The 13203-nt window shown below is 40.0% G+C and overlaps 1 protein-coding gene across 1 annotated transcript in view; it reads left to right on the top strand.

The window, feature by feature from the left end:
• The window catches only part of LOC139729310 (transmembrane protein 94-like), a 31169-nt gene extending 19069 nt beyond the window's left edge, over nt 1–12100 (top strand). Inside the window, exons 19-30 of the mRNA XM_071640238.1 lie at nt 466–607; nt 1265–1546; nt 2049–2816; nt 3237–3336; nt 3790–3898; nt 4858–5050; nt 7084–7329; nt 7991–8136; nt 8763–8860; nt 10007–10100; nt 10676–10849; nt 11579–12100. Of these exons, the coding sequence (XP_071496339.1) occupies nt 466–607; nt 1265–1546; nt 2049–2816; nt 3237–3336; nt 3790–3898; nt 4858–5050; nt 7084–7329; nt 7991–8136; nt 8763–8860; nt 10007–10100; nt 10676–10849; nt 11579–11651 (2425 nt within the window). The 3' untranslated portion in view covers nt 11652–12100. The remainder of the gene's footprint in view (nt 1–465; nt 608–1264; nt 1547–2048; nt 2817–3236; nt 3337–3789; nt 3899–4857; nt 5051–7083; nt 7330–7990; nt 8137–8762; nt 8861–10006; nt 10101–10675; nt 10850–11578) is intronic.
• Nucleotides 12101–13203: the final 1103 nt, after the last annotated feature.

Raw genomic sequence — 13203 nt, 5'->3', positions numbered from 1 at the left:
TCTATAACAACTTGTCACTGATGACAAGTTTTATGAAACGGGCCCGTGGTGACCAGAATGGTCTGTCATCTAAAACTCAGGGAAGCATCCATTCCATTGTTTTGCAGTTAATGGGTTAACAAAACTAATCAAGACAGGATTCAGCTTTGCTACCAGATACCCATTGACAAGCTAGAGCAGAGAGGACCATCATGCTCAAAATGTTCCCATAAAGATTGATACCTTGTATATGTAGGAATCGGGATGTTTTCCTGAACTGGTAATTCTTTTCTTTGGTTTATGGTGGGAAATTCACTTATCAATTTTTTAAAGTCTGTCAAACTACTTGATCCTGAACCCGTTGAGGACGGACTGATTTTGCTATAACACGTATTTCCCATAGACACCTGCCTAAGTTTACTCGGGACTAGTTTTCAATGGGTTGATGGGGCTCATTTATTTGTTTTCCTGTAAACGCGATGTCAGGTCACAGTGTGGTCAGATCTTCATCGGCATGGTGACCAGCAATTACCAGGCCAAGCCGGACATTGTCTCTCTCATCGAGCAGCTGGACAATGCCTGCATTCGTTTTGTACACTTCTCACGGGACCAGGAGCTCCGCAGCAGGGTCAGTGTCATGTGTAAAACTAGAACTTTCACAAATTTATGATGATAGAGGAGTTTTGATAGGGATGTGATACCACCTCCAAAAAATCTTAGTAAGGTGCAATTTATCTGCGCCAGCTCTACGTCAGAGAGTAAATGCTTGTTTGAGAGCTTTCGTGTGATTCCAAGATATTTTATGTCAGGGAAATCAGTTAATTGGCTCAGAGTTTGATAAAATGATGTGACTTTCTTCAGAACTTTTCAGAAGTGCAACCTTAGTGCAGCAAAATTTATACCTTGATTCAGAAGTGTTCAGTTTCAGTGTTGACTAGTCTTAATTCTTAGTTTGTGGTGATCACTTCTATGGTAATTAGTGCAATATAAAATGGAGTTTCTCAATCAGCTATCTAAACTGAATATCAATGTAATGTATATATTAATATCATATAAAGAAGTTGATATAATTTCCCATAACAGGAAATTCATCTTTTTTTACAGCTATGTGTTATACAAAATATATGTCTTATTCAGTACAACTAACTGAAAAATACAGAAGAGAAATTGTAGAATCAATAAGATAAACCATATACACAAAGGATGAAATGCTTTTCCTGGGAAACCCTTACATGAGTAGAATAGATTAGATTTTATTTCAATGAATTCTGTTATCTGCCATCAGGTATTCTCAGAGAAGATGGGTCTGGAGGCGGGATGGAACTGCCACATCTCACTCCTCCAGCAGGACGGCACGGTGCCTCCCTCCTCAACATCCTCCTCCCACACCGCTCACCATGGTAACGCCCCCGTCAGCCGCCAGTACTCCAGCCACAGCAGCAGTTGTCATGACAACACCATCACGGACGGTGAGATGAGCAACAGACTGAGTGACAATGGGGAGATACTTGTGTCGTCCAAGACTGACGGACCAGAACTCTCTCCCCGCTCTTCTGAGGAAATGCAGGTTTGAAAACTTTACTGGCTGAATAAGTGGGAATATAATTCAAATATATATTTAGATTCAGTGAAAGCAGAAATACTAGTAGAATACATCAATGAAGTTTGTGGAAAAATCAGGTTATTTGTTAAAATGTTTTTCTGAAGTTTTTGTTATATTTATGAACCATCATCACTGGAGGAGAAGGCTACAAAATATGTGATGCCACAGTGATAGAACAAATTATAGAAATATAAAGAAACTTGCAAATACTTTCAGTTTTCAAGCATGATGATAGAACACTTACTTATCCTTCACAAGGCTAGGGAAATTAAATAATGGTACCTTTATCATAGTCAAGATCAAGTCGAGGGAATGTACACTTTTTGGAAAAAAAATGAAGAAATATTGTTTAATCCTTGTTATATTTTGATAGTTTGATGTGTAGAGACTTAACAGTAGTGCATTTATATCACATTTATGTCTTCTCATGCTCATCTGTATCACTTTTCTATGCAATCCTCTTCAGGTCACAATTGATGTTGAACCTCAGCGTGTCCACTTTGAGGATCGTGTAGAAGCTATAGAGCTGGAAATGGAAGAACTGACCCCCAAGGACAAAGCATCACCCGAAAGGGATGCGGTTGCTGAGCAACCTGGCAAAGCTGGAAAGATGAGCAGTGAGGGTGATGGAGGTGAGGAAAAAGATGAGGCCATCGTGATGAGAACGTCCTCAGCCCAGCAACTGAACAGACCTTGCAGTAGGGATGCAGACACGGAGGATGCCAATGAGGACGAGGATGAAGATGAAGATGATGATGACGATGAAGCAGTCCACCGTCTGCTCCTGAAGCCAAAGGGAGCATCTTCCAGCCACAAGGAGAAGCCTAACCAATCTCAGGAGAGGCAGGTGCAGAACTCAGAGGACGCCATGTCAGCGGATGATGCAGCAAAATCAAGAAAGGCCATTGAATCCCGAAGAGAGAGTGGTGGAAGCCAGAGACTGATGTCAGATGTCTCCAGCTCCTCTCTCCCCGGATCCCAGAGGGTATCCCGTAGCACCTCCCCAACATCCCCCGCTCCCAACGGCAACAACTCGGAGGATGCCAAGGAGAGTGATGCCCTCTTGGGTCGGTCATTGTCCGGCTCGGCCGTTGACCAGGTGGACCTGTCCAATCGCAGGAGGCAGATCTCAGAGACACAGACATTTAACAGTGACGTCTCTGTTGCTGAGACAGACACCCTTAGTCACCTGACTGAGAGTGAAACAGCCGGAGGATTTGATATCTCAAACAGGGTGAGCTGACTCCTCTCATGCATAAAAAATCAATTCATCTTCTTCAATCCTAATGTTTCTTTTTGTTGAAGGAAGTTTCTACACTATTCTATTATACCATTTTCTTTATGCAGCTTTTTATTACAATTTATTTGTTGATTATTGCATGTCTTTGTCGTCATAAGGCAATGAGAGGCATGGCTTCAATATACCAGTGCCTGGATCGGCTACAATCCTGTTTTCTGAATCTTCAAAACTCAGTAGGATACACATTCATCACCAGTTTGTTTATGCAAGATGTTGTGATGGATTGTGAATGGGAGGTACACACTTGTATGTGAGGATGAAAACACACTTGTAGTCTAAAGACATCATGAGATTTTAAATTGTTCCCCCAAGGACCTGTAATAAAACTACTATGGTCTTCCTTCATTCTATCAGGCAAAGCTCCCTCGAGGAATTTCAAACATCCGACCTCACCTGGAGAACATTGACAACGTCCCTCTCCTTGTTCCACTCTTTACAGATGTCACACCTGAAAGTGAGTTTGTCGATTCCTTTATTTCTTTATTCTGTCCTTTGGGAATAGATTTATTTCCTTTCTTTTCTTCAAAGTTAGCAGTGGTTCAGCCTTGAGGCAGTATACAATATTTACATTGCATTTATGATGCATCATTTCCTTTGTTTTGTGATAATCAGACTACTTCTGAAATACAAAGAATAAAAAAACTACTTCGAAATATTCAACAGCACATGCAATGACATTGCAACCTGAGTGTGTATATATACACAACTTCTAAAAGTACACTAATAGTAGAATTGATGAAACAAACATATTGATTTACCATTTACCAAATCAAATATGTGTTCAGCAACTGAACTTTAGTCCTCATCCCTTATGTTTGTATTTATTCCTTGAGTACTATTGAAGTAATAGATGATATGTTCACGAATCTATGCCTATTCTCTGTACCTGCCCAAATTTGCCTTCCAGCCACCCGAGAGATGATCCAAATCATGCAGGAATACGGGGAGGTGGTGTGCTGCTTGGGGAGTAGTCTGAACCTTACCAACGCTCCCATCTTTGCTCAGGCTGACATCAGGTGAGTTTCAATAAGCAGCTCATCTCCAGCTGAAACTCTACTCTGTTGGAGTAAAATCAGCACTGAAACAGATCACTGAAAAGTCTCACTAGAATCAGACCAGAGATATGAAAGTCAGTGAATATGAAGGGTTTGTTTGCAAAAACCGATAAGTCCATTTTTGAAGATTTTGAAATACGATCTTTGTCATAATGTACAAAATAATACCTTTTAAATGATATATTGGTCGCTACATATAAAGGTATAATTTTGAAGTTATGGTCAAAAGAAGCAAAAAATTTCTTATTATTCTCTTTATTTTTCTTGACCTTTAATCGCAAATATCTCCATTTGGCAAAAATGGACTTATCGGTTTTTGCAAACAAACTCTTCATATCTACAATTCTTTCTGGTCTTCAGGTAAAACATTCGAGAGAAATATTTGTCACAATCTCAGATGTGAATAAGATTAAGTGATAGTGTCATCACCTACTGTAAGTTTGAGGTCTGAATTTCTCTCATTGAAGTTTGCTCTCCAAAGGAGACATTGTATCATTTATGGTAAATAGTATGAAAGTTGTAGTAAAGAAGCAGTTCTTGTCTCTGTAAACTGAAAGTAGCTGGATTGTAGACTATAGAAGAAAATAGTTTGTATGTACAAACCAATGGATGTTGATTAGGTTGTACAAGGCTTGTTTCTCCCTTAACCTGTTGAGGACGAGTCCCGAGTATACTCGGGCAAGTGTCTATGGGAAATGCGTGTTGTAGCAAACTCAAACCATCCTCAACGGGTTAAAAATGAGGATGCGATAAACTGAAGTTATGGCTCATACTTTTGTTACGGCATCTTGTTGATACAAATTAGAATAAAAGGTATATTGCGCTGAGCTATGTAAGGCTACCATTGCGCCATCATAGTCCTATTCATTGTTAGTGGACCAAATGTATAGTGACCATTACCTCTCTGTCCTTCCACACAGCATTGGTCTGGAGCCCTTCCCACCACACGTGTGCATGAGCAACGAGGAGGCCATGTCCAAGCCCACACCAAACTGGACGGCTTCAGCCCAGGTCCAGTCTCCGATGGAGGTGACTTCACTGCTCACCAGTCTGCCCTGCTCTCTCTCCTTCCATCGCTCTGATAACATCAGCCTGGTGGCAATCATAAAAGAGGTCAGCTACCAGTCTTCTTCCAAACCTCATTTGTGTGCTGTCAGTTTTCTTCAGTGTAATTATTCTTTCGTAATCTGTAAAAGTGGAAATTTTTGCAGTGTTGAAATTTTTGCGCATTTGGCACAACCAGAAACTAGTGCAAAAATAAAAGTATGCAAATGTTTTTGCCTGCCAAATGTTTGAATAGTTGATGTCTTGATTTCATGGAATTAAAAACATGCGAAACTCATCTTACCCAGCCGAGCATGAAAAATTGGTCGCACGAAAATATTCACTTTTACAGTATTCCATAGTTTTCTGCCCATCTTCCTAATTTCTGTTTGGTAAGGCCAAAAAAAAAAAATTGTTGCATTGGCGTAACCCGCCCGACCCTAAAAATTCCGCCGACCCCATGTTTTTTTATTATTTTTTTTTGCTATCGATATCAAATATCTTGTTGATTGCGATCGCGATCGCACAAACCCGGAAGTGGAAACGGCTCTGGGGATATCGGATGTACGAGGGAGAGATCTAGCGCCTCGCATAAGCCTTCCTTGATCAGTACGTCATCTGTTTCCAACACGGACACGTACTCTAACAAGATTTATTCAGTGTATACGTAGCATTCAGACTGCGATGTATTGTGCACAGTTTTGCCATAGGTTTCTTGTGTGGAGAACTTACACGAATCTGTATATGTGGGACTGTAATAGAGATCGCCGTGTGCGATGAAAAGATCGTACATATGGGTCAATTTGCATCTATCTTATCTAAGTCAAAATAGTAAAATATGAAGTGAAAACATTCAGGATAGGGATTTCAACATCTTTAAATTCTGTGAAGGGGTATAATTCCAGTAATATCGGCCTCATAAATGATTTGTAGAATAGATGAACACAGCACATTCGCTGCAGCAGTTGTAACTGTTTACTGAGCTGAGCACGAGTTTTACACGTAAAATGCAGGTAGCAAAAAAAAAAAAAAAAAAAAAAAAAAAAAAACATCCGCCCGACCGACCCTATTTGAAAATCTCATGTTACGCCAATGCAACAATTTTTTTTTTTTGGCCTAATGAAGGAGCCACAGGACAATCAAGAGACAATAGGCGCGGTCAGACTGGCAAAAGATCGAGAAGTTTAAGATCGCGAAGTTTGGGCCATTGGTACGCGCGCAAGCAAGAGTGCGCCGTCCGACGGCTAGGGATTGTGACGTAACAATGCACATCTGTACGTGACAATGGCCTCGCGCTTCGGAGGCACCGCCCGCACACAGATCGAGAAGTTTCGCGGGAAATTTCGCGGGAAGTTTTGTGGTCATACTAGCAAAACTTTGAGATCTTAAAGATCGCGATCTTTTGCCAGTCTGACCGCGCCTATTGACTGTGCATTGTAGATAATGGTCCATTTCAGTGAACCAAAAAAGTAGTTTGGATTCCAGAAATACTTTCAATGGAGCATATGTTTTCTCTCTGAGTTTTGATGATGAATCATTAAAAGACTTATTACCATTGCCCTGGCTGCCATGGTCACCTAGAGATCTGATCATTTATGCATCAGTATAGTCAAGGAATGGATCCATGGAATCTATCAGACACTTTCGCGAGAAAGATATAATGCTGGAGGTACATCATCAATGTACACAAAGACCCTTTTGGCAGTACTGCACACTCCAACTGTACCTATGTCTGTGGTAAACATAGTTTTGGGGATTCTACCCACTGATTTTGGGGATGGGTTATAATTACCTTGTGTGAAATGAAAACATGCAGATACAGCAAAAGAATTGAAAACATCTTTAATTCCAGTCAATTCATTTCAGTGAAAACAAGGCATTGATAAAAATATTACCATACAGCATTATCTCTCTCTTGACTGTTTTTGTGACCTGTTTTTAAATTCCTAAAGCACAGTGAGATGTTGCCAAAGATGTCACATGCCATGTAAGAACACTTGTGATGATAGTGACCATAATACACCTCTGTGCATCAAATGGTACAACCAATCCCATAGTCAATCCATAGCAATATGTGCATTCTGGACCATTCCATTCTGCAGGCTAGGGGTATCTGCAACAGCATGGTGAACTGCTTCAACTTCATGCTGCTGGGCCTGCTAGCAGTGAGCGGTGTCCAGCTCCTCTCCACACTTCTCTTCCTGCCTCCCCCACTCAGCGGCCGCCATGTTCTCTGGCTGGCTGCTGTCGTACTTCCACTCCTGGCTAGCTCCCTCATGGGGTCAAACTGCCAGTCAAAGGTCATGACCCAGGCCACCGGCAAGAACCTGAGGGAGAAGAACACGGATGTGAGTACCCTGGACTGTCCAGGGTAGAGAATAGTGGGCACTGTCCATTCTCTTTATAGAGTACAAAAGTGATGATGTCACAGTCTTCTGTTTTGAACATGGTTAGCAACTGTTGTGTTCACAGGTATTTGGGCTATGTGGGATTGTTTAGCACTAGTTTCCATGGTAACAAATGGCTGTGACATCACATTTCGGTACTCAATACAGATGTCCATTGAGATCATGAGGGGAGAAAGTCTTGATATTGACCTATTGATGGGTGTTAACAAGTTTTTGAAGATACGTGTATGGAGACTGATGTTTGCTTTAGATAAAGCCTCCCTTAGAGCATGTCAATGAGTAAAATCATTCCAGGTGATACTAGGAAATAACTCTTTCTCGGCATAAATAAACACAGATTATTCAGTGTTTTTGGTATTTAGCCATTTTGATACTCAAAACACTGAAAAGTCATATGATTGTTTATCTGCATCAATGAAGTGCATTTTGTGAATCACTGCAATGAAAACAACTCAACTCAGGAACGATTAATATGAATGAAGTCATAGTAGGAACAGAAAGTACTGTCAAAAATATTGAATGTGCCATATCCACATCAAAGGCAACATTCTTGATGATTTACCCTCTCTTCCTACTCTCTGTTTTCTCTCCCGCTTGACAGCATGTTCTCATGTTTGGGTTTTCCTTCGTCTTCAAGTTCCTTGGTTCGGTGGTGATCTGTGTCCTGTGCCATGCTCTCACCCTGTATGCCTTCTGTCAGGAGTCGACCCCACTCCCAGGGGGGTGTCATTTCATCCTCTTTAACAGGTTAGCTCCGCCTCTAGCCCTTGGGAACTCCCCTCCCTCTCATACTGTAAAACTAAAAATTTTCATGTGTATTTTAATTTCACATCTCTTGTGAAAGCCAAGATTTACCAAATTAAGGTACACACAAAAGTTCTTGTCTGCACTGTATGAATTGAATGCTAGTGGTAACCCGCCAAAGTTTTATGCCGCGAAAAAGGCCAGAGGCTCCAATTCGCGAAGCGAAAATTTCTTGCTTCACAGTATCTTCTCTCTCCTCATATAATACCAGTGTTATAACTATTGGACAAAATGACAAAATGTCTATATTCTTTCACTCTTTGCTCACCTTGTAGTATTTTGATATTTAAAATAAGCAAAGGAAAATACAGCTTGTAATAGATCTATATTAAAATGAGTGGATATGAATAGTTGTGCGGTTTTATTCCAAGGAGGTTCTGCACAGTATTGGAAGAAAAAACATCAAATTGATCTGCATGGCTCTTCATCTTCTTTGTGAGAGATGGGAAAATATTTCTCTTTGCAGGACTAGTGGTATTTATATATGCACTTTTTTCACTGTTTCATGGTTTCTCTGTCTTATTCTCTCTCTCTGCTTGTTTACTTGTTTTCTTTTGTTTCTTGGTCAGAAACTCAACATCAGAGTGGAACGGACTTGGTGAGGAGTTTTCTTCTCATCTGGTTCTAGCACAAAACATCCAAACCTTCATTTTGATCCTCTTCCTTGGTAAGTCACAAATCTTTATTTGCACTCAGAATCTATCACCCACAAATGTCTCATAAACCTACAAGGTAAATGACCTTGGGCCAGCAGAGAGTACTGACCTTTTCTTCCTATCAGAACACAGTGAGCCTTGTCTATACTTTTTGTTAACCCACTCAGAGAATAAGCTGATTTTGTTATAACATATTCCCATAGACACCTGCCTGAGTATACTCAGGGCTAATCTTCACCAGGTTAATCTGCCAAGATGACAGGGTGATAAATCACACCAATTGTCAATGTTTGTGTCTTAGTAACCTTCCAGAGGGGTTTCACCCTACCCGCTACACCTGAATAAGTGGGATTTACCAATTATTGAGGTACATAGTTCTCTCACAAAGGAGATTTCTACTGACCGTCCTGTGTTTGTGGGGTTAATGTGGCATAGTGGAAAACACTCTTGACGTTCAGTCAGAGGTCTAAAGTTTGAATCTCGTCAATTACCTACATCCGTAGACAAGATGTTTTTACCCACCACATACCTCTCAACCTTGATGTATGATTGAGGACCTTGCAAATTTTCATCATCTTGCAGAAGGGAAGGTGTGCTCTCCTTAAACAGCATGGTCATAGGGTTCCTTTAAAAAAAATTGAAATGGACAACTTTAATGTTTTGGGTGTCATGGTGTGATACAAAGCTGAAAGAGAGGATGTAATGAGAAGTGCATGCTTTGAGAGTTGGGAGGATGATTGTTTTTATTTGTGTATCATGCAGATAATATATGTACAAACAATCACATAATGCTTTCATTGTATTAGGATAAGGAGGTGAGATGTTGTGGTTAGTTCTACTTGGAAGATGGTTAATGATGTTTATGGGAGTTCGTTGGGCAAGGTAGTGTTTGACAGTGGAATGCGTGTTTGTGTGGGAATGAAGAAGAGTGAAAGGGGAGACCAGACAAAGGTGCTGCCATACTTGTGTGTTGTTGTTTTGTTTTGTTTTGTTTTTTTCTTATTAGTTAACTGTAGGTCTGAATCTTGTAATTGAGCTCTTCATGGTCCCAAGGAGCACTAACCAAATGTAAACAGAATCTGTGTGAAATATTTGCAGTTACTCACTCAAAATCTACTCAAACTCACAATGAAGTCCTTTCATTTTCTTTTTTACAGTTTCATCTTCGGCAAGTTTTGTGTACTGCCTCAAGCCAGTGTGGAGGAAACCACCATTCAGAAATCGTTTCTGGTGCTCTGTCATCGTTGCCATGTGAGTTTTACTATGGACTAAAGCATTTGTCTGCTGAATGATGCTCATGCATGCACTTATTGTAGAAATATATCTCCTTCAATTTAGATCGTGTATTAATTTAAAAGTCTGAATAACATCTTTCTGATTCAACAATTTTGTAGTACGGTAACCTAGATTACAATCCAAGGGAATTACTTGAAATGTTCCATATGTAAACTAAGTCTTCTGATGTCACTGACAGATACATATCAATTCCTTAGCATGAACATTATTACTTCTTTTTACCCTTTAGCGATCTCTTCAACTAGGTAATTTGTGTGTCAAGTGCAAACTTTCACAGTGTTAATGAACTAAAATGCCTTTTTAGTAACTATGTATTTGCTTGTAATGAGTACTAGTGTACATCGTAAGACATCAAATGCAGCTTTACATGTACCTTATACATCTATGTAATGTTGCCCTTCAAATATAGAATAAACCAAAACTGCGCAAATGTGATATTATGTTGTCAAATGTGGTATGTTCATTGATGGAGATTTTTCTCTATCTTTTTTTCTATCGTTTTCTTCTTCACTTTCATGTCTGTATGTTAGATTGATAATGGAGATCATCTACTTTGTGGTGGATGTAAGGATCTGGGGGTCACCAAACTTTGGGGAGATGACCGTTGGTCTTGGAGCTATTCCCCTCTCAGTCTGGCTCCTGGCCTTCCTGTGGCCGTTGGCAGCCATCTTTTTCTGTGAGGCCATCAAGCAGTATGAGATTCAGTAAGTTGACTATAAACTTCCCTTATGGTCACATGACCCTGTCTTCTTCTTGTGTGTCTGGAGGAAACATGAAATTTCAAAATGCCACATTTCTGAGGTTTGAATTTGTATATATTTAGCTCACCTTAGCCAAGTTGGCCGTTGTGATCATTCATCCTGCACCATCTGTCGTACAGAAAGTTCTTGCATTTCAATTTTCTTCTTGTCACTGCCATGAACTAGCTGTGGCTCAGTGGTAGTACTGCTGTGCAGTAGGCAGTAGGTGATGTGTGTTCAAGTCCTAGGCTAGGTCCTGCATTTTAAAGGAAAGTACTCACAAGTCATTTTGAATGTGATATATTGAATGATGATCCAGTGTTTAACTAAGCTTCAAATATTTCCAGAAAACAAACCAAGGTTTTCTGGGATATGTTACGTAGCATAGTGTTATGATGCACTAAGGTTATCTGCCATTTTATTGTTGTATTTCAGGCGTAAAGTTTGCAAAACTGCCAAGTGTCCCTGTTTTTGCAGGAGATTCCCTGAAAAACCAACTATTTCTTTTTGCTGTGACTGAAGAATATAAAAGCTTCCCTGCTTTGTCGATTGCTGCTGATTGAGATACATGTAACATACAAGTATCTCTCTTGAAAGCTTTCCACAATCTCTTATTTTAAAATCTGAATGCTGACATCCTTGAGTTTGATGTTAATGATTTTTGCAATTCCTGTGTTTTTGTCATTATCGCAGAGTATTTGTGAGGTGGCAGAAGAGAACTCGGCTGCAGTTTGGCACCAAACTTGGGATGAACTCACCCTTCTGAGATGACTGCGGTCATCACAATCTACTGATCCTTCATCCAGACGTTGGTATCATGCACAACAATCAAATCTTGCAATAACTGCTGTCACCATGACTACAGATTCAGAGCATCCAATCAGCTGTGAGTATTGTCGCCATGGTAGCCACTACATAAAGCCACAATCATTGTCACAACTTACAAGCAGTGAGCTTTATATTTGCAATATATGAACGGTGAACATTGTAACTGACAGCTTACTGACAAACTATGGGTGTCATTGTTGTTACTATGTGGAAACTACTGCAATCATTTCATCTCAGATACAATGATTGGAGGTCTCTTTGTCAAGTTCCAGAGATGCCAACAGTTTCTTCTTCTTTTTTTTTGTATTTTGTACTTGTTTTTTGCCAAAAATTCTGCAAGTTTCATAGAAAATACAATTTCCCCATATTGTACAAGTAGTACTACACATGCAGGTGTATCTATTGCAGGAAAGGTAAGAATACAGTTTTCTACCAAAAATACACCTCTTTGGCCCTCAGAATACTGCAATACTATTTTCAAGCTTTGCATCTGTTATATTGGTGTGTGGAGACTGGAGCTGATCTGCCAATATGTATCAATGATTGTATTAAGCCTGACCAGCACACAGAGACTTCTTGATAGATGCATGTAGTCAAGAGATAGCAATATTGTTGGATTATCATCCAGTGCAGTGTGATTAGATAATCTGTGCATTCCACTCTTTGTGCCAGTGTTTGACCAGTCTGTGATGACATAGTGATAGAGGTGTTATCACGATGCTAGATGACCAGTCATGGCATGTGATGTGATGCATGTCTTTGTTTAAGTGACACAAGTGTTTGTATTAAAATAGTGTGTGAAATGAAAAAACCTTGCCTAATGGATAACACTAACGAGGAGGAAATTGCACTCATTTTTTTATCTGACTTGCAGCCTTGAGGGACTGTGTATTGTGTCAGAGTGTAAACAAGATACATGAATATTGCATGATTACCGATACTTATAGGCTCTACCAATCTTCACTGTTCTTGTTGTACACTGTACAGAGGAATCTGGTAATAACGAAGACCTAAAAACCATGACAATTTTCTTGCTATGTCGGGTTTTTCATGATATTAGGGTACAAAAACAAGGGAATAGAATGAGTTGAGATGTGCAAAAATCAGCCTGTTATAAGAGGGTTTGCCATATTTGACTTCTTTATAATGAGGATCCACCATACTCAACTTTACCCAATAGCAACAAATTATAGAGTGATGAACTGCAGAAACTACATCAACATCTGTCTTTAAGGCCCAGTCACACTGCCCAAAAGTCGCATAAACGCATGAATCACGCAAGAAATTTGGTTGTGCGTGCTTGTCCGTCGAGAATTTTCGCTGATTTACGCGATGAAAATCACCGATGAATTGCACAAGAACTACGGAAAGATCACGCAAAAATCACTAACAAACCACGCACTTTCAGGGCATAGGCACGCAAAGGCCCAAAATAGGGCGAATTCGTGGTTGTGCGCGACGACTGAGGTCCACGGAAAACCATGCATAAT

Source organism: Diadema antillarum, unplaced genomic scaffold (genome assembly GCF_040938485.1).
Source record: "Diadema antillarum isolate AM-2024a unplaced genomic scaffold, OU_Dant_1.0 seq00000234_RagTag, whole genome shotgun sequence".
Taxonomy (NCBI): Eukaryota; Metazoa; Echinodermata; class Echinoidea; order Diadematoida; family Diadematidae; genus Diadema; species Diadema antillarum.
Note: the sequence above shows the minus strand (reverse complement) of the source record. Positions and strands in the feature narration are given on the sequence as shown.